This window comes from Zootoca vivipara, chromosome 3 (genome assembly GCF_965207765.1).
Source record: "Zootoca vivipara chromosome 3, rZooViv2.hap1.1, whole genome shotgun sequence".
Taxonomy (NCBI): domain Eukaryota; kingdom Metazoa; phylum Chordata; class Lepidosauria; order Squamata; family Lacertidae; genus Zootoca; species Zootoca vivipara.
Genome location: NC_142586.1, coordinates 37,827,350 through 37,847,734, shown reverse-complemented (window position 1 = coordinate 37,847,734; position 20,385 = coordinate 37,827,350). Strand labels below are relative to the sequence as shown.

Below are 20,385 nucleotides of genomic sequence, written 5' to 3'. Positions count from 1 at the left end.
TAGGTTTATTTATGTTTTATGGGTGGTCTGAAGAAACTTAAGTTGTTTTCTTTCACTGAAGATTACATATTGTGGCAGCACAACTCACTGTAACTTTGCGTTTATTTTTATTGCCTGCTTTTGGGTATACCAGTGGCATTTAAAAAATACATTTTCTTAATACAGGTAGCAATACTGTGGGTTCTTCTCTGCTACTTAACCATGCCAGTGCCCAGATTAAGTGCCACAGATATTTCTCCAAGAGTAATCCAATTGAGAACCAAGAACATTTTGCATGGTTTCTGGAAAAAGGTAATTGCATTCTGCATGTTGAAAATGCGGGCCAACTTTCACTGAAATAAACCATTCAAATCCATGATGAACATCAAAGTTGTAGACATAAAAGGCAATGCAGTAAATTGTAGTACGACAAAATAACTGTTTAATTATGTCAAATTCTATATAATTTGAGAGGTTACCTCCGATATGGGTTATTTAAAGTTACGCTTAACTTCACTTCCTTTTCTGAATAAAAACATTGTCTGCTGAAAGTCATGGTACTGATCAGACCTCTATTTGATAATTTGGAACTTGAAAATGACTCACAAACCTGTCTGTGTTTTGCTGCTTCCTTGTTGCGGAGCAACAGAAGCGCCTTTTAAGGCTGAGTTACTGTACAAAATCTTAACTAGGAAAAGGGCCGTTGAGGAGCATTAAATAATGGAATATATGAAAGCATATTTGCTGTCTTTGTGTATTACACACACATGGTCGAGATAGAAATGCATTTATTGGCCTGCCAAAAGTTAAGTAGACATCAAGGCACCATTTGTATTCGTTTTCATCCCTGCCCTCTTCCCTCCAGGCTAGATTGGCAAGGAGAGGTGAATGGAGGGGATCACAGAAGCTGGTACAAGCAAGCAGCCATTGGTTAGTCATGTCTTTGGGTATGAAGTGCACCTTGATATGGATTGCAAGTTCAAGTAGGCTGCTGTTCTGGTCTATAGCTGGAGCTGTGGGAGGATTAGCACACAAAAGCATTTAAATCAATGAACTAATCTCAAATGAAACTACAGTACAAGAAAAGCAGGAGGGGGAATGGGGTGGGGATATTTGGTAAATTGTTTTGTACTTATCGAAATAGTTCACCTTCATGTTTTGCTTTTAAAATGAATTAAAACATTAAGATACACCCATTGGCAATCCCATGAATTAATAAATAGGTTATCCAGCAGCGCTCTGGGTTTGTTTGTTTTTTAAGAAAAGCATCATATTGAAAATTGGAGACACACATGGAGGAACAGGGAGATCTTGGATGCTCCCAAACATAGCCTAGCTAAGCATCTCAGGGCTTGCAGTTCTTCCAAAAACCTAAGTTCTGCCTGAATTCTTCCTTGTTACCTCCCTGCCACTCACACCACCTTCACAGAGTCTTCTGGAGAAGCAGGAAGACAAAGCCCATAACCCTCAATGCAAACAGAAGCAGGGATGGCAGCCACAAGCTTCTAATGAACTAGGGGTTACACCAGACCTAGAATTTTGAGGAAAGGCTTGGGTCCCTCATGAGTTTGGGATCCTTATGTTATAGGTGAGACTCTGAAACAAACAGACCCTTGAAATATAAAGAGGAAGCCCAGAAATGATGGAATTTGCTGGCGGCATGACTTCTTCCTCAGAGCTCCTTAAGACAGAAAGACAAGTCACCCCACTGGTGCAGAAATCCAAGCCTTCAAAGACTTCCCAGAGAGAAATTATGGGCTGGTTCAAGGTTTTTACATCCAGGGATGTGAATTTGCATTTCGCTTTGAAAAATGGGCAAAGATTAGGAATCTTTAATCAGTATCCATTGCAATTTCTTTTAAAATTGGATTGGCACATATTATTGAACAGCCAATTGTACAATCGATGCATATTCAATTAATTATCCAATCACTTTGAGGATTTCTCATTGCCATTTAAAGCCAAGTACAATTGATTTTCAACTTCTGACATATCAAATGCAAGTAGTTAATCACATTCACTTCAAAATAAACACGCAACAAGAGATATTTTATGGCCTGCAGAATTCTATTTCCCCACATCCACCTTTTACTGCTGCAAAATAGTGACCTTTTTCAAAAATTGGGTTTTTATAGTCCCTGGACTTCCTACAAGTAACTACCACCATAAATGCCCCCCCCCAACTCTTTTCTTTAGTTTACATTGTTTGAGTGAATGGTCCTAGAGCAGGGGTCCCCAGAATACAGCCCCCGGGCCGGATGCGGCCCAATTAGCCTCCCAATCCGGCCCGCGCCGCTCTTACGGCGCGGCGGCAATCTTCAAAATCGGCAAAAATTAGCCCAAAATCCTTTGTGCGCATGCGTATGGGCCTCTCCCGACCCAGAAGAGGTCATTTCCGATGCACTTCCGGGTCGGGGGAGGCCCATACGCATGTGCACAAGCGATTTTTTCCCGACCGTGTGCGTGTGCGTATGCGCACGGGTGCGCACTCCCCCGCCCTCCAGCCCGCTGTGCGCACACTCCCCTGCAGGCACCGGCCCAAAGCCCGGTAAGTCTGGAGACCCCTGTCCTAGAGTGTAAATTTCTGGCAGGGCTATTATATAGTGATGCTATCAGCAGCCAGACTGGCAGTCTTCAGTGACCTGTCCCAAGTGCTGACACAAGCCTCATGGTAGAACAAGCACCAGAGCCAGAAACAGTACTTCAGCACTTAATAATAAAAGCAGCAAGCAGCACCACTTTTTAATAACACAAGCATTGGTGAGCAAATTGTCTGCTGATTTTGGTTTATGGGGGGGGGAATTGGAATGCAGAGGATAAAAAGGAATACACTAGAGGGCAAGGGGATAAATTTGTGGGAGAAGTAGTTAATGAAATTAATGTGGGTGGGGAAATAGATTTAAATATTGACATGGGAAGTTAATGGAATGGAAACTAGATGGCACACCAATATTCTCATTAATAACCCAAGGCAGTCCAAGTAAAGGATACAAGAGAGGTAGAAAACACAAAATTTCATCAGTCACTTTTAACACTGGGGACAATTCATAACACACACACACACACCCCTACATATACATATACATATACACAGACCCATGAGGGAAAGGGTGGCAGTGTGCTCTCAAGCACCTCTTATGGCATTAGTTGAAAGATCTCAGGAAATATCACCATAAAAATCCAAAAAACTCCTGCATTAGGCTTAAGCCATACATCCTAAATCATCCACTCAATGCGTCTAAGAGTACATTTAAGGGAGGCTCGGGTAAAGCACAACATGCCTTTGTTATCTTATGTTCACAGATATGGCCCAAATAAACATAGCACAGGCAAAAGAAAGACCTAAAACTTCCTCAAATCAGTTATTCATGACTAGGTGCCAGAATTGTGTCATTTAATATGAACCACTCAGAATACCTACACGAATGCAAAAACATCATTATAGCAGTTGTTGACTGAAGTTTTCAGTTTCATGGCAGACTTGTCTGTTGTGCTTTTAAATGTTAGACATTAACAAGGAAATGCAAAACACACATTCTCCAGAGCCCTGATAAAGAAAAAACACAAAGTTTTTGCCCTAATAAAGCTTTTAAGTCATCTAGCAAATAATTGAAACTGTTACCTTCTGTAACTTTAATCATAAAAGGCATACAAGAATTAAGTAAGCTTGCATTTATTGATAGTCGTTAAAAGTCCATAGAGACTTTCCAGAACAAACATGTGTAGAAGTGGCTGGGATAGCAATCAAGATTCCAAAACAGCCCTCCAACCATCTTTTGAAACAACCCCTGGTTGCATTTTTCTTCACAAACATTCATTCCCCTCTGAATTATAAATCAGATAAATTATGCCAGGCAATCTATAGGCTAAGCAGGGGGCAGGTTTCATGAGCCACCCCCACTTTTTAGCGTTACTGTTTTTAGCTTTTGTTTTAAGTCCCCTTTGCTCTCCCCATCCCAATTCATCACTTAGCTTAAAAAATATTTTTTTAAAAGGAAATATTCAAGACAGTTCTATTGTGTTGGAGAGACACACACACCCTTTTTTGTGCAGAACAAAGGTTATGTGTGATTCCATTTTCAAAATTAGCATCACAAGTATCACACAGGAATGTGATGGAACCACAGGAACCATGACAAAAAGAATCAAGTGCTACCTGTGCTCATCTAGCAGCATTACAGTAAATCAATGCATGCAATATTTAGAAGCAAGATTAGATTCCTCAGGAGGCTTGTAAAAATCAATATTTTTCTTTGCAAGTTTAGAAGACAGAAGATCTTGATACTTCTCAAAAAATAAACAGGTGGGTGGGAACAATATCAAATCTTAGCTTAATCATCTTGATAAATATAATATTTTGTCATATTCATTCACACTAGCATCAAAGGTGCTTCGTAGTAGAACAGGTGGGTGTCCTATAAGAAACACTTCTGCAGGAATGAGGTCATGAACAGAAAACCAAAGTGTTGCTGCCTGCTAAATAGGGGTAACTAGATTCAAACCAAGGATATAACCAGTTGCCTGGATCTTTTACGTTTTTTGCTTTAAACATCTGATTCCTCCCTCCCTGATTCAGCAATATTTTAAAAATCCCCTTCAGTTTCTAATGCCACATAACATGAGGAGCTGTTATTTTAAAAGAAAAGGACTAACCCTAAACTTTAGACTCACGAAAAGTTAAACTGTTCTTTGGATCCATGCCATGACTTATAGAAATCATATGGAAACTACAGTGGAGGCAGAGATTTACTCAAAATATCTGTTTGTAGCCAAGGCTTTAGCAACAAAGCCAATACCCTGCTTGTAATGGAAGAACTTGCGCATTCACTAAATGCCAAGAAATTTATTTTGCAATGGAGTGTTTCTGACTTTTTTTCTTTGGTATGCAGCTTTTGAGTTGCAGACTTGATAAGCTATAAGGAACATGAATATATGCATATATGCACTGAACATGCATATATGCACTGAAAAGTTAGCCTTTTCTTTCTTTCTCCTTAAACCAGGCATCCCCAAACTTCGGCCCTCCAAATGTTTTGGACTACAATTCCCATCATCCCTGACCACTGGTCCTGTTAGCTAGGGATCATGGGAGTTGTAGGCCAAAACATCTGGAGGGCCGCAGTTTGGGGGTGCCTGCCTTAAACATTTGTTTCGTAAAGTCTGTTTGTACAAATTGTGATGGATTTGTAGACAATATTTTTTTCTATAAAAAAAAGCCCACACCTGTCAATACACAGAATGAGTTTTGCACGCTTGTGGTATGTGACTGTGGTAAAAAGAGAAGCAGTCCTTTTAACAGGTTTTCTTTTAAAAAGAACATGAATTTTGGATGTCCTTCGTAGCATCCCACAGCTAGCTTTCATGGAGCAATGAAATCATAGAGAGACATCCAGTTGTCTTTTTAAACATAAGCACTTTAGCTTGTTAGAGGATGTACTCACATATTAATGTTATTCACAAGGCTATTGAGTACTTTAAAGCTTCCATCAAACAATGGAACGTCTTCTCATTAGCATTTCCTAAAGATATATACAGACAGAATGGGAGAAGTATTTGCTCATTTGAACTTATTCTTAACTTTATGAACAACTTAGTTCAGAGCCTTACAAAAGCAAAAAGCAACAGATGCCTCAAGAAATTGCATTTCTATCAGTAAATAAATTTGATTTGGTAAGCAGGCATAGCCAAACCAATTCTAATTTCAGAATAAATATATGCATTCGTACAGTCGCATACTTCTTTCTATGCTGGCCTGCTTTCAGGAATCAGAATAGATTATTACTTGTTTTTATCTTTCAAACTGTAGGCCTGTAATACAATTTGTAAATGAAAAAACACAAACTAGCACAATCAATCTTACATTTTATTTTAAAAGCTAATGTTAAAATAGAGTTAACATAAACATTCCTTATGTTAACTTACATAAAAAATGTTACCTTTCGAAATGCTTAGAGGTCCAGGGTATCATGTGCCTGATATTAATGAAGATACATTTCCTTTGTGACTTTTTTTTACTGAGGATTTCATTGTCATGTGCTGCATTTTGGCAAAAGGCATGTACAACTATCATATTTACAAGTATCTGTTTTTGTATGGTAAACACTTTTAAAGGCATTAATCCACAAATACAGGTTGAATAGGTGCACACTGCCATCTAGACAAGGTTGTGAGAGCAGCACAGAAACTGAAGAATTCCAACCATCCATGCTATGAATCTATTCCTGTTTTTAAATGCATTCAAAATGTAAAAGGTTATCTTGGTCTACACAATGTGTTAGTAAGTAAATGCAATGCTTTGGGCTGCTGAGATAAACCCATTATAAAAAATTCACATTTTTCTCTAATGATACAATTATTATATACAAGGTTAACATTTTTGCTTTGCATTCAAAATAAAATAATAATGCAATATCTAACTTTCATACTCAAGTGTAGACCCACTGAAATCAACGACTCAAGTAACTTAAGCTCACTCATTTCAATGAGTATAACTTCCAAGTATAACTTAGATATTACCCAGAAATACCTAATGAGTCTCAGACTCACGGGAGTAGTTCTGTGAAATTACTTGTGTTAATTATATATTTCCATAACTCCATGGCAGCAGATGCTTCTTCATCAGTTGTGCCAACCCACATTTTTAACAAAAGCCTTGAGCAAGCAAACTGATTTGAGAATTATGTTTGTTTTTAATTTTGGATCAAAGAGTAGCTTTTGATTCTAACTTTAGGACACCTGGCTTTTTTCAAAGAACTGACAGTTTATGCCACTGATATAATGATATCTAAAAATAAATAAAATAAAATGTCCAAGTGTAAAACCACTGCCAGTTTTAGTTGAAACACAAATAGGTCTGCTGTGAAATCAAAGTAAACAGATCTATCTAGTAAGGCACACAAAAAAGCATACCAAATGCTTCCTGATTAGTGGGCTGTATCTAATGATGTGTGGGCAACGGTCCGCTATGAGAATCCCAATTCCTCTCATCTTCCTGCAAATCTGTGGGACCCCCCAAACTTCTGGAGATTTTGAGAGTGCACAGGGAGCTGAAGGGGAAAGGAAGAGTAAATTCTCTTGCTAGTAAATTTTGTGCTAGTGGAACAGCAATGTTGGATAAAACCCTCTATCTTCATTGTGTGGAACCCAATACATCATTTATAGGGTAAAACATTTTAGCAGTTTTGTCACATTCAAAATGGGGAGTGGGGAAAGAGAATCACAGCCAATGTTTTACGGCAATCACCTGCCCATTCTTGAATGCACAGCTGGCAGAAATGTTGAGCTTTTGATGAATAGCCAAGATGAGTATCCAAATCAATCCATTTGAGAACATAATTTCACTTAGTTCTCCTCTACAATTTTTGAAAGATCTCAATTTTATGCTAATAGTTCCACCAACAGCAACTGCTTTTTCTTCTTGTTCTTCTCACCTTTGTAGAAGCAGAAAATGTCTAACAGAGGTTGTCTCTGAGCAAAAAAAAAAAAAGAGAGAGAGAACGTATTACAAATAAGTAGAAAAATGTTTATGCAGAATTTCAATATGCACACTTTTAAGCACTGAAGGTTACAATCCTATGCACTTTTTAGAGATTCATGGATGATAAAGCTATCAATGGCTACTCAATGGCTACTAGTTAATATGTCTGATCCAGCAGAGCAGCAACAGGCAGGAATAAAGAGCTGGAGAATGCTGTTGTGCTCATATCCTATTCATAGCCTTCCTATGAGCATCTGGATCATCAGTGGTCTATATCAGTGTTTCCCAACCAGTGTGCCTCCAGATGTTTTGGGACTACAACTCCCATCATTCCTGACCACTGGTCTTGCTAGCTAGGGATGATGGGAGTTGTAGCCCCAAAACATCTGGAGGCACACTGGTTGGGAAACACTGGTCTAGATGGTCCTGCAGAACTTTGGTCTGATCCTGCAGAACTTTACTTATGTTCTTGCATTTCTGGCATTTCCTTTCATCATTCCATTTGGAATGCTCTAATTCCATTTAGACTTTAAAGAAATACATTAAAAAGACCTCTTTCAGAAAGCATGTATGCTCTTTGGCAGTCAGTCCTTTATGTTACTTTCACCCCTCTTTTATTTCTCTCTCTCACACACACTCTCTAACATTGCATTATTTACTGGATTGTAAGCTTTTTGTCAGATAAATTTAAAAAATAATAATTTTGTATGGTGCTTGGCTTGCATGGCCCATTATTAATTGTTACTACTATGGAACACAGCATGCATGGGGAAATGGCATAAAAATAATCCTAGTCTTATAATTCGGTTGCCTTGATTGTTATACTATGTTTAATGATATTTTTTTCTGGCAAGACATAACATCATCACATAACCTCACTTTAGTGTCCTGTTATGATTGCAAAGGGAATACTATGGTTAGAATGCAAATAAATCACATGATCTAGAAATGTTTGCTTCTATTTACACAGGCAACCTTCATGTATGAAATTTCATGTCTGAAGTGGCCCTGAAGTCTCATATATCCAGTAAGCTCTTGGTCATTTTACTCAATTTGGATATAGAAAAGACAAAGAAAGAGTACCCTCCCACAAGTACTGAATTTCCTGTGTTATGAGCCTATTTCTGAAACATTATAAACCCCTTTTTATTTGCACTGGCACTTGGAATGAAAGAATAAGCTTTTAATGGGAATTGGGTGGGTGGAGAAATTGCCTGTTTGATCTGCATATTTTTAAACTTACTTCCTACTCCCCAAAGCTCTAGCAGCAGTAAAGGTCAAACAAATAGATAATTAAGATAAAAATCATTGCACCAATTAACTGAATAGGGATGTATTATATCAGGCAGTTAGGTACAGTACTTACTACCGGTAACTGAAACTAAAAATGTTGAAGATATCAATCAGATTTTCCAAGTATACAAAACTGTGGCTTGGATCCTAACTAGCCCTCTATGAATGAGAAAGTCTCCTTCCCTTTGCAGAGGGAACCAAGATCCAGCAGAGGTTCCCACTGGAGTATGAGAGCAGAGCAAGATTTTCGTTAATTTAACCTCCCCACTGCAGTGCTCTGTGCTCTCTCTTATGCCACTTCATAGAGTCCCACAACCCTTCAAATGTATTGCTCTTATTTCCTTTGGAATACATCAGTGAGGCTGAAAGGGGGGATATCTTGTCATCCAGAACCTCCATATACACCACCCAGGCTTGTGCCCCACAGAGGTCATTTGGGTGCTGCTCATGTCTTCCCCCAGAAGTTGTCACCTCCATTGTCTTTTGAGACAGACTGATACCAACATCCTTTAAAAATAGCTCTAAAGTGAGCAGTCAGACCATGAAAACTGTAGGACAGTCTGGCTTGCAGTGCTGGACTTTAGTCAAGGTACCACTGTACATCTATGATGCTTTGCCATCACAGAACAATAATCAGAAATCCTCAAGTTACTTTTGAAAAAAAATGTTTCTATCTACATCTTATAGCGAAATATAAGTTTTAAGCATCAATCAGTGGTTGTCTAATACCTTGCCAAACTGTAGCAACAAGTAAAAATATCTGCTACCATACCACTCAGATTTATATGGTGACTTTGCTCAACGGTAGCACAATCATATATGTTTAATAAGAATTCATCCTGCTGAATTAAATTAAATTCCTAGAACACATGTTTGGGATTGCAGGCAAGGGCTTATGCAGTTAAAAAAAATCTTAGAATTTTATCTGAACATTTTAAAACTAATTCCAAACTATCTAAATATATCTTCTCCACACACCCCTTACCTGCATGATCAATAATTAATCATTTTCCGAAGTGCATCATAGCATTTCCATTTGTCTGGGATATAGAATGGTTCAAATATGTGAGGAAATGGAGTGTCATAACCACACACTCTTGAAATAGGCGCTTCTAGGTTCAAGAAACATTCCTCCTGTTAATGAAAAGATATGAGAAAGTGAATAATGCCAATAGTTTTAAAGGACATCCTTGGCATTTTAATACTCATTAAACTATGCTTGGATGAGAGTCTTGGAATTTAAAGAACACAATTAAGGGTTGTCCTGATCCTCTGGGAATTCCATCATCCCAAGGTGACAGGTCACAAGTTAAGGTGTTTAGTTGGTAATGTTCTGGAGAAGGCAGGTTCAGGACCCTGGACAGTTCTGAAAGTACTAGCCCAGAGTTTTTGGCGAGAGTTCAGGACTATGACTCCTGATCTTGCACTAAGAAAAGAGGCAAGTTATCTCAGTACCAGAACCAGCATGAAGAGACTGCAAGACTTTTATAGCCAGGCCATGGGAGTCCTTCTCAAAGCTCAACTCCCCTCAAGGATTCATGTTACTGAAAAAGACTCATGTGATTTCCCCCTGCACACATGGCTGGGTCATTTAAATGTTTCCCAGATACACAACAACTTCTCAGCAATTAACAGGTGTGAAAATGTCTAAGGGACACTCAGGTATATATCAGTCTAAAAACCAGCTATTATCAGTCTATGGAACAAATTTGGCCTTCCCACTTTTTCCTTTCACTTCCAATTTATGTACCAGAAGAGCAGAATAATCTGTGCCTTGAAAAATAGTAGAAAGCAAGACATCATTTTTGTCAACCCCACTGGCAATACTTGTTTGCATCTCCCAGATGTCACTACTGAATATCAGTTATGTTTTAAAACTCTGAAGTTAAAAAGGAATAGGGGTGTTTATTTTAAATCCAGAAGGAAACAAGGCCAAGGCAAGGAAGAAGTCTCATGAACTCTTGCCCAAAATAAATTTACTGTCTCAATGATGTCTTAAACTTCAATGTGCTGTTCAGGGAAGAACCAATAGGACACAGACAAAAGAAAGAAAAAGTTTTTTAAAAATGAAAATGTTAGGTTTTATAGGTCAACACCAGAACTTTGAATCTAATAGTTCAAAAAAACTTCTCAAAATTCATCAGTTACCATTGAAACGTTTAGTATTAGCTTTACATGTGTCAGCTATTCAAACCCATGCTGCTCCCATCATCTAAGAAACCGTAAGTCCTCAAGATTTTAATGGAGGAATGAACAAAATAATAAAAAAATAAAATACATTACATTACATTATTTAAATAAAGAATTCAAATATATGAATAAACTAAACTGCTAGCTGAGCTTTCTTCTTGGCCTATAAGCTTTCCATTTTCCACTTACAGGAAGATTTTCACACATAAATGCTTTCAAAAAAAGCAATTGCCATACGCATTCTGAGGTGGAAGAGTCCCATGAGATGACCATGTTACTAAATGAACATTTGAATGAGCTGGGTTTGGGGATACAGGAGTTGAGTTGATTGCAACTTACTGAAAAAGAATCGCAAAGCATTTTCTTGCCTGGAAGTAATAAAACTAGAAACACAAGCATCTAGCTGTGAACCACATTGTTCAATGCACTGGGTGTAGCAGTCAAGTTCTCTAAAGTAGCAAAATGCACAACAAACATATTAAAGAAAATGGCAAATGAAAACCAAACTCACAAAGATCTAAATCCCAAACCATTAAATCCCTAACACCAAATGTGCCCTTTTTCATTGCTATAGTACCAGGGCCAGTTCTAGAGTTGAGGAGGGCCTTCCTATGATAATGTCCCTCAGGCAGACTTCTCTGGCAGTAGCAACTGTGAAGTTGGAAGCCATGACTTTAAATTTTCCATGCTGTACTGTAGGTGCCTACTGTGAGGGGCACAAGCATGCATCCACACCAGAGGGCATAGCTAAGATGCTAGGGCCCCAGCAGTTGCTTAAAGGTGCCAGGTGCTGATATTGGGTCTACACTTAGGATGTCATATCAGCTGGTCTCTTTGTTGCTCTCTCTTGTAAGCTATGCTCTTAGGGGTTTTTTACACAAAAGATTTATTCTATCAGCACATCACTTAAAGTAATACTAGGGAAATGGAAGTACCATGGTACATGGGTTTGTAAATTGACTTGTAAGGTTCAGTGCATCATATTTCCAACCTTGATGTGGAACACGGCCTTATAATAAATCACACAAGGTGAGCACTTCCTTTGAGTTTTATACCGAAGAGCGTTTTCCTTTCCTTTTCCTTTCCCTTCCCCTTCCTTCTTTCTTTCTTGCATTTCCACATTGGGGTTTTTTTCTTAATCTATTTAAGTTATTGCCATCTCTGCTTAGCATTAATCCAATCACTCTACAGATGAATTCTGGGTTACATTTTTACCAACACTTTTTTCCTTTCATATAAAAAAGAGAGCTTCTAACATTATGTACTGTGTTGTAGATTTTCTTTAACTAATTACTTTCACCCTGCAGACAATAAATCTATTAAATAAAGGTTTTTGCAGGGGAGTGGAAATGCTTGTTTTATTTCATTTTCTTGTGCTGTGAAATCCTCAATGTGAAACCCTCGGTAAAGCCGCAGTTCTGCTGACAAAGTGAAATGAAATTAGAAAGAAAATTGCTACTTGTAATTTTAAATGTTATGGTGAAAACAGAATGTATTAAAATCTGAAGTATTAATATTTGCTGATAGAATGCAGCACTGCCATGTGTTAACACTCTGAGCCAGTTCTTTCCCATATACAGGTACAGTGGTACCTCGGTTTATGAACACAATTGGTTCCGGAAGTCTGTTCATAAACTGAAGCGTTCATAAACTGAAACGAACTTTCCCATTGAAAGTAATGGAAACTGGGTTAATCCGTTCCAGACGGGTCCGCGGAGTACTCAACCTGAAGCGTACTTAACCCGAAGCATGGGTGTAATTGGTTCCAGAAGTCTGTTCATAAACTGAAGCGTTCATAAACTGAAGTGAACTTTCCCACTGAAAGTAATGGAAAGTGAATTAATCCGTTCCAGATGGGTCCGCGGCGTTCATAAACCGAAAATTCGTAAACCGGGGTGTTCATAAACCGAGGTTCCACTGTAACTTGGGATCCAATGCTTCAGGATTTGTTCTGCTAATGATGTTTTTAAATTGAGACTCCATACTAACAATGACAGTTGGATCACTGATGAAAATTAGTAGCTAATAGCACAATCCTAACCATGTCTACATAGAATCAAGTCCCAGCAAAATTAATGGGGTTATCTCCAGGTAAAAGGGATTAAGGATTGCAATTTACCATCACTTAGGCAACCTCAAGTGACATGTTATTAACTGCAACAAAGCTGGTTGCTGCAAGCACAGCAGCACTTCCTCCCTCCCTCCTACATCCTATCCTCCAACGTCCTATAACACTTATCTTCCTGTTCCCAATTCCTCAATAATTTGGAACACCTGCATGTCAGACTACTGCTGTTGAAACACAGGAGTTTAGGAGGACGGGTGCATGGAAGGAAAAGACTTCCACTGTATTAGCTGACGTGGTATGATTTGTGACTGCCACTCAGCCACCTGTTTTAAATACGCATAAGAAAAAAGGCAGTGCTATTTTTCTAGAAAAAGAGGTGTCAGAACCCACTAAGAATGCCTGTCTTGTCCTTGTATAATGGCAATGGTGCCTACCTGATAGATGCCAGAATTGAGTTCTGATGAGTTGCAGCTGGAAAAAAAATCCCCAAGAAAAAGTATCCCAAGCTATCAACTTCTCATGGTCTATGTATGTACATAATCTATTCAATATGAAAAATCTTAGGATGAAGAGGTCATATTTAATCCTGACAGTTTACAAACATGTTATAATAGAACAACCAATTTAATACCACCCTACGGACAGTGGCATAAAGATTTTATCTATGTTGAAATGCATTTTAAAACCAAGTGTGTTTGTAGTGAGATCTATCTTTTCACACATGCAGACTTATGGCATTCAAACACACAAATTTCTTAAAATGAAATCTGATACTAGCTTTTTTAAAACAATACACCATTCAGTGCTAGCCACCCAAGGGGCCTTCCAGGAATTAATTGCAGAAACTTGGGCTTATAGATAGCTCCTTTGTGTGACAATACTGAACAGTAAAGGTTTGGCTGTGTTTGGATGAGTGGCCAATCTTCAAATACTTTAGGATTCATACATTTCAGCTTTCCAATAAAAGCATGGAACTTTCAAATTATTATTTTTTTCAAGATCACCATCTGAGTTGTCCTTGGACTCTCATATACACAAGCTGTTTCTTGTATTCTTTTTGGATTGTACTGATGCTATACTTCAGCTGCCCTGCTGCAATAAATTATAAAATTTCCAACTTGAATTAAGGTGATTATTTAAAGTAAAATGAAAAGTTCAAAAAGATTAACTTTCAGGTACTGAATGCAGTAACAGGCATTCAGATCTCACTGAAGTTACTTGTATGCATTTCTTATTGTTTAACTTTTATTTACATTTGTGTAAGATGCAAGGCATATAATGAAGGATATATTTCTGAAAGCTTGTATCTTCATATATTTCATACCAAATTGTATTTATTTATAAAATATAGCTGTACTTTTAAATGATATGGCAAGTGGAAATGGGAAAAACAAAGCTACTTTGGGAGTTATTTAAATCTGTCTTCGGACAGATTTCTTTGTTTTAATTATTATTTTTCCTGGGGAATCCTGTATTCTTACTATAAACATTAATTCATGAAAACCAGATTTTTGTTCATATTATTAGCCTCAATGCTTCATCAAATTTTCAGTCTCTGATAAAAAGGGCTTCTAATGTCAATGTCATGATTCTTTAGCAAGTTTGTTTCCATCCAAACACATCTGTTCTACAATGCAGGAAAATATAATCGTTAAGCTTTGGTCTTTTTTTTTTTTTTAAGTTTCGGATATACCATAGAAGAAAATTGTTGTTAAGAAAATAAGTGATCGCTCTATCAACTCAGTAGGTACTATTTATACCAATAGTATATATGTTACATGGCATTTGATTTCAATATGTCTAACACTTTACACATGATTATTTAAAATGTAAAAGCTTTTAAATTCCAAAAGAAATTGTGGTCTCATTTTATAGTATCAACGTGAACATGTGAAAATAGTTAACTACGTGCACAATAAATTCAGTTTTGCATATCCCACCAAATGAAATGCCGATGTATCCTTAGCTATTATACTATTTTAGAAGAATGCAATGAACAGGAACCTCTAGCATTGAGGAAAACCTCCTAGCGCTGAGTTGAAGTTTTGTTCAGCGCTGAAATCTGGGGTTCTCTTTTTCTTTAATTTATGACAAAAAATAAAATCCCAGGCTGGAATCTGGTGCCCCATTATATACATTTCATTACAGTTAAAATCAATCTGACTAAACACACGGAGGTGAACATCTGAATTCAGTCTCAAATAGCCGACTTCTGGAGTAAAATGCTTTTTGAAACGCTTAAACAAAGCTTTAGGTACAGTTTCCAAACCTTTGGAAATTAAGTGGATATTTAGGTCAAAAGCAAATACATTGGCAAGTACAGTCAGTTCCTGACAGCTTCTAAGTGATCTGAACCTTTTGCTCAAATGTTTTAAAGATTTGCAGCAACATATGCATTTATTTAGTTTTAACCACTTTTCTACAGGAAAGATTCAATCAATGCAAATGTTTCAGAAAGCAACAAGAGAAAGGAAGGAAGACTGAACTCGCTAACAGCAAACGTTTTATTGGGGAAGGATCAATAGTGAAATTATTCAAATTGTTATACAACTATAAACTGTTGTTCTATTGGCACCCACAATCCTAAATTTATGACAGTGCAGTAAATCAATAAGCAATGTCATATTAATGTGGCATGATCTAGATCAAAGTGGCCTACTTAAGAGCTAAATATTTCAGAGCCAAAAACCTGTCATATATAAGACCTAGAAATTCCTGTCCGCCAAAAGGTTTCAGTATGAAACAAAGTACAAAAATAACACTTGCGCAGCTGAAACATCTCTTTAAAACGTACCTGAATATTAGCAGAGAGATGATCGTAAAAAATGTTTACTTAACTTGATTTATATTGCCTCTAATAAGTTTTCTATACCAAGCACACAGAACATTCTTCTCTGCTTCACTGAACTTGTTTAATATTACCCTAAAGTATGTATCTCAGTTTGAGTGGCGCTAGAGCCCTGTATTGGCAGACCTGACCATTAACATAACATGTTTAGGACTGACCAAGACCTGACAGGTTGGATTCAGACTTAGTCATGCTGAGATGAGAGTACAGTGAATCTAACTCAAAGTTATGATTTTCAAAAGGCTTTACAATTCTGAACTGTGATCAACGCTTCATGCACAATCCATGTTGAAGTGAAGAGGATGTGAAACAGCATTAGAAAATCAAATAAAACAATTCCTTAACGCTGTGTGCAGCAAAACTGACAGAAGGATGCGATCATCTAATATTCACTACTAGATTGAAACTGATTACAAGTAATGTAGGAAGTACTTAAAAACTAACAGTTTAAGAATACATTTTAAGGAAGATTCAAAGTGCTGCAAAAAGCAAACAAATCTAATTAAATCAACTAATATTTTTAAAGGAAAGTTGCATACATGCTTCAGCAAACTACAAAATTCATCATTCAAGATTAAATAGAAACTGTCAGGCAAAACCACAATCTTGAGGACTAAGGAAAAAACTATTCATGTTAAAACCCTAGCTATGTAGGAATCGTTGCACATGTGTCTTAAATAAACCTTGTTAAAAGCTTGAAATAAACTATGCTAAAAGGTCAGGGGCCTTTATTTGTAAAATAACAAATTAAGCAGTTTTACTCTTATTGTACATAATATTTACTTTAATCTACTATTCTCACAAAATGTAGTTTAATCTCTGTCCCTGTAATGTAGACTCTGACACGATAAATATTTTCATTAAATATTTCCTTTAGCTCACTGCAAGTTAACCTAAATATTGCTACTTTGTCTTAACACAGGCTATAGGTTTTATACTCCAAAAGTGTAACATGGCAGAGTACTGTATCTAAATGCTTAGTATATGCATATACACAAGCAAAGCCGGTTCAGTTCAACACACAGCACATTTTTAAAATATTGTAAGTGTATCTAAATATGCAATTATTTAGGAGGCATTCAATTCCTAAGAGAAAGATGTATAAACAAACAAAAAGCAACAGGGAATAGTAAATTAATTAAGGTGCCTACTGATGACATACAAGCAAACATGCAAACTCTCAAATAGGAGTTTATGATCATGGTGTCTCCCCTGCCAGCTTGTGGTTACAACTCATGGTTTGTTAGAAGAGAGATAAACCATAGCCCTAGTTCAGATGGCATGCTAAGCCAAACCATAGTTTAGCTCAGCACAGCAGAATGACCAGAGGAAGAGCAGTGTTATGTTTTGCACATGGTACATTCTATGTTTCCAATTACTTACAAATTATATATGTGTGTGTGTGTGTGTATGGATTGCTGGTCTAGGTGATTAATTGAAGAGAAAGATCACTATTCACATTTGCTCATTCCCTCTTGTGAGCAAATGAAATAAATCTTTGTCAATGAAATGCATCTTTTCTGTGAACTGCAAATTACTGAAATTATACCAAGCAACACTTCCACACTCTAGGATGCCCTTACATAGTTATAAAAATTAATAAAAAGCATTAACTACTTTCATATTGTGCAAGTGTGTGCGTGTTTGAAACATTAAAATCTGGCAACTACTCTGGAATAAAGACTTTCCTGTGAGTCAACCCTTTCTAAAATTAATCCTCCATCAACTTTTATTCTGGTAAGATAAATGCAGTGGTTTATTCTCCACCTCACAAGAAAAGACGGCAACCTATTTCTATATATATGTTTAATGTCTGGAAGGTATACACTTCAATATAGTATTTTTTGGATCTTTTTGCCCTCTAAAGGAACTCTTTGTGAGGAACAGTGAACAGCATTTGCAAACATTTTGGTAGAATCTGTCATCAATGAATTTGCCAAAACTGAGAAAGAAGTCCATGTAGCATTACTATGCAGCATTTATGTGTAGATAAGAATGTCCTACTCAGAAGCTATCTATGAATGGATACTCCACAAAACAACTGGCATATTGTGTAAACTGAGAGGTCTCATTTTTCTTTATAGGGTGAGTATATAGTATAAGACGATACCTTTTTAAACTGGCAGATTTAACAGTAACTCCTACAATTTCATATTTAAAGCCATTTCTGTGGGTTTTTATTTACAATGCCAAACAAAATAAAATGCTTTCAAGGCTTAATTTTTGGAGCTGGGACATGTTGAATGTGCAAGACTTTAGGCATTTTATTGAACATTTTCACAGCTATGTCCTGTCACATTCAATCTGTATTAAATAAAAGTCATACATGCAACCAGTCAGAAGCCAAGTAAGTGATTTAAAAAAAACACCACTAGAACTGAACTACAGATTATTGATGCAATGCACTGTGCTATATAAAACCTTCTCTAACTAAATAGGACATAAATGTATACTAAAGAATCCACATGTCTCTCTGATGCCAAATTATCATTCAGTTTATAAACTTGTTCAAAATGCTGATGTATCCAAACTTTAATATGTCACACCAACAGGTTAAAGAACAGTTTCTACACATGAGGCTGTTGAAAGGAAAACAGCAACATTACAGCTGACATTGGGGGTTGGTGGTCCTATGACAGCACACAAAGTGTAACAAGGGCTGAGAGATTGGGGGGAGGGGGGCTTGTTTAATCTCACTGTAAACAAGTGGTACAGTGTCAATCAAGTATTTCTATTCTACCGTGTTTCTCATATTATAAGTCATGTCTTATAATCTTTTTTCCTCAAGAAAATAAGCCTATGACTTATTTTCGGGGGGTGTCTTATTATTTTTTAAAAAAATTACAGTATGGTACCTCCCCTGTCCGGCGCCCGGAACTGGCTGCTGCTGCGCTGCTGGGCGCGTTGTCGGCGCTTCAGCAGGGCACGCTGCTGGGTCCCACCGGGTCGGGGCTTCACGCGGCGCGCGCTGAGGCTCTTGCCGGATCCCGGCTCGGAGCAGCGCGCGCTGCGGCTCTTGCTGCGTCCCGCAGCGCCAGCGCCAAACCAGCGGCGGGACCGGCGGGACCTGCAGCGCGCGCGACAGGAAGAGGAGGGACCAGCGAGTGGCAGCCGCGGCGGCCAATGAAGGCTCGGCCGGGTGTTTTTTGTCATTGTAGCTGCGTCCCGCTGCGTCCCTCCTCTTCCTGTCGCGGCTCGGCGCCCGGAACTGGCTGCTGCTGCGCGCGTTGTCGGCGCTTCAGCAGGGCACGCTGCTGGGTCCCGCCGGGTCGGGGCTCCACGCGGCGCGCGCTGAGGCTCTTGCCGGGTCTCGCCGCCGGGTCGGGGCTTGGAGCAGCACGCACTGCAGCTCTTGCCAGTCCCGCCGCCGGGTCAGCGCTTGGCGCGGTGCATGCTGCTGGACATTTTGGAGGGGCAGCAGCAGCCGATTCTGGGCGCTGACAGGCATCTTCCTCTTCCATGGCGCCATCCAGACCTGCTCCCACCACTACGGCTTATTTTTGGGGTATGTCTTATATTTCTTCAACTCAGGAAAATCCTGCCATGGCTTATTTTGTAGGGATGACTTAAAATATGAGAAACACGGTATTTCTATTATAATATATCTTTGGAGATAAAAAGAAAACTATGCCAGTTCATAAAACGTAAGTTGCATAGTCTGATATGATGCTTTTTTCAATGAAGTTCCTTTTATTGGTTAAATTCTAACAAAATATAATATTGGGGGTGAAACTAAGTTTCAGAAAAATTCTACAAAATCTTTCCAAAGGTTCACTTTGTGCATTAGAATCCCTCATTATTTAAGAGTTATCCTGGTCCTTTTCCTATTATGCTTTGAATTAATGGTATTTCAAGCAAGCACATTATAATTTATCTAGGTTAAATTTATGTTTAGGTCCATATTTCCAACCATATTGGTTTGAATTACAAATATATTTTTGCAGCTGCAACTATATACTAAATAACAAGTATAACCCAAAACACATTTTAGGAGAGCGAACATTAACAGTAGAACAGAGGCATAAACCCACTAAAGGAAAGAAACTCATAAAAACAAAAGTTCCATATTTATTCCAGTTCTGCTTTGGCAGGCATATACTGAGTTATAAATCACAGTCAGTAAATATAAATGTACTACTATGACAATCATTTTGCCTCAAGCAGATAACTACCTACGGCAAACTGAACATCCCAAAATGGAAATATTTTTTCAGTAAAAATGGCCCACATTTCACAAGTTACACTCTATTGATCTATTTAATAGCCAAAAACAATCTGTATCCCAATACTAATGGTGGAAGAGGAGTGGGTGGGTGGTTCACATCATTATGCGGACTTTATGCTAACATGACACACGAAAACCCTCATGTGGCCCCACTAAGACTGTCTTACTCCATGCATAATCAAAACAGAGAAAGTAAAACTTAGGGAAGGTAGCTGTCAGAATTTTATTTTTTTAAATAGATGCATCTTGCCGTGATAACTGTAGTTCGATACAAGGGAATTTTAACAAAATGCTTTTCTTAACAA

General features: G+C 37.9%; 1 protein-coding gene and 1 long non-coding RNA gene across 2 annotated transcripts in view; both read right to left on the bottom strand.

The window, feature by feature from the left end:
- Window positions 1-750: 750 nt before the first annotated feature.
- LOC148686219 (uncharacterized) lies at window positions 751-5,535 on the bottom strand. Its single transcript, XR_015948916.1, has 3 exons — window positions 5,421-5,535; window positions 3,401-3,526; window positions 751-992 (listed from the first exon to the last, which is right to left on the bottom strand). It is a non-coding gene; the product is annotated as an uncharacterized LOC148686219 (long non-coding RNA).
- Window positions 5,536-5,828: 293 nt separating this feature from the next.
- Window positions 5,829-20,385, bottom strand: part of BCKDHB (branched chain keto acid dehydrogenase E1 subunit beta) — a 36,437-nt gene continuing 21,880 nt past the window's right edge. The window contains exons 10-11 of the mRNA XM_035109535.3: window positions 9,735-9,883; window positions 5,829-7,446 (exon numbers count right to left, since the gene is read on the bottom strand). Coding sequence (XP_034965426.3) covers window positions 9,743-9,883 — 141 coding nt within the window. The 3' untranslated portion in view covers window positions 5,829-7,446; window positions 9,735-9,742. The remainder of the gene's footprint in view (window positions 7,447-9,734; window positions 9,884-20,385) is intronic.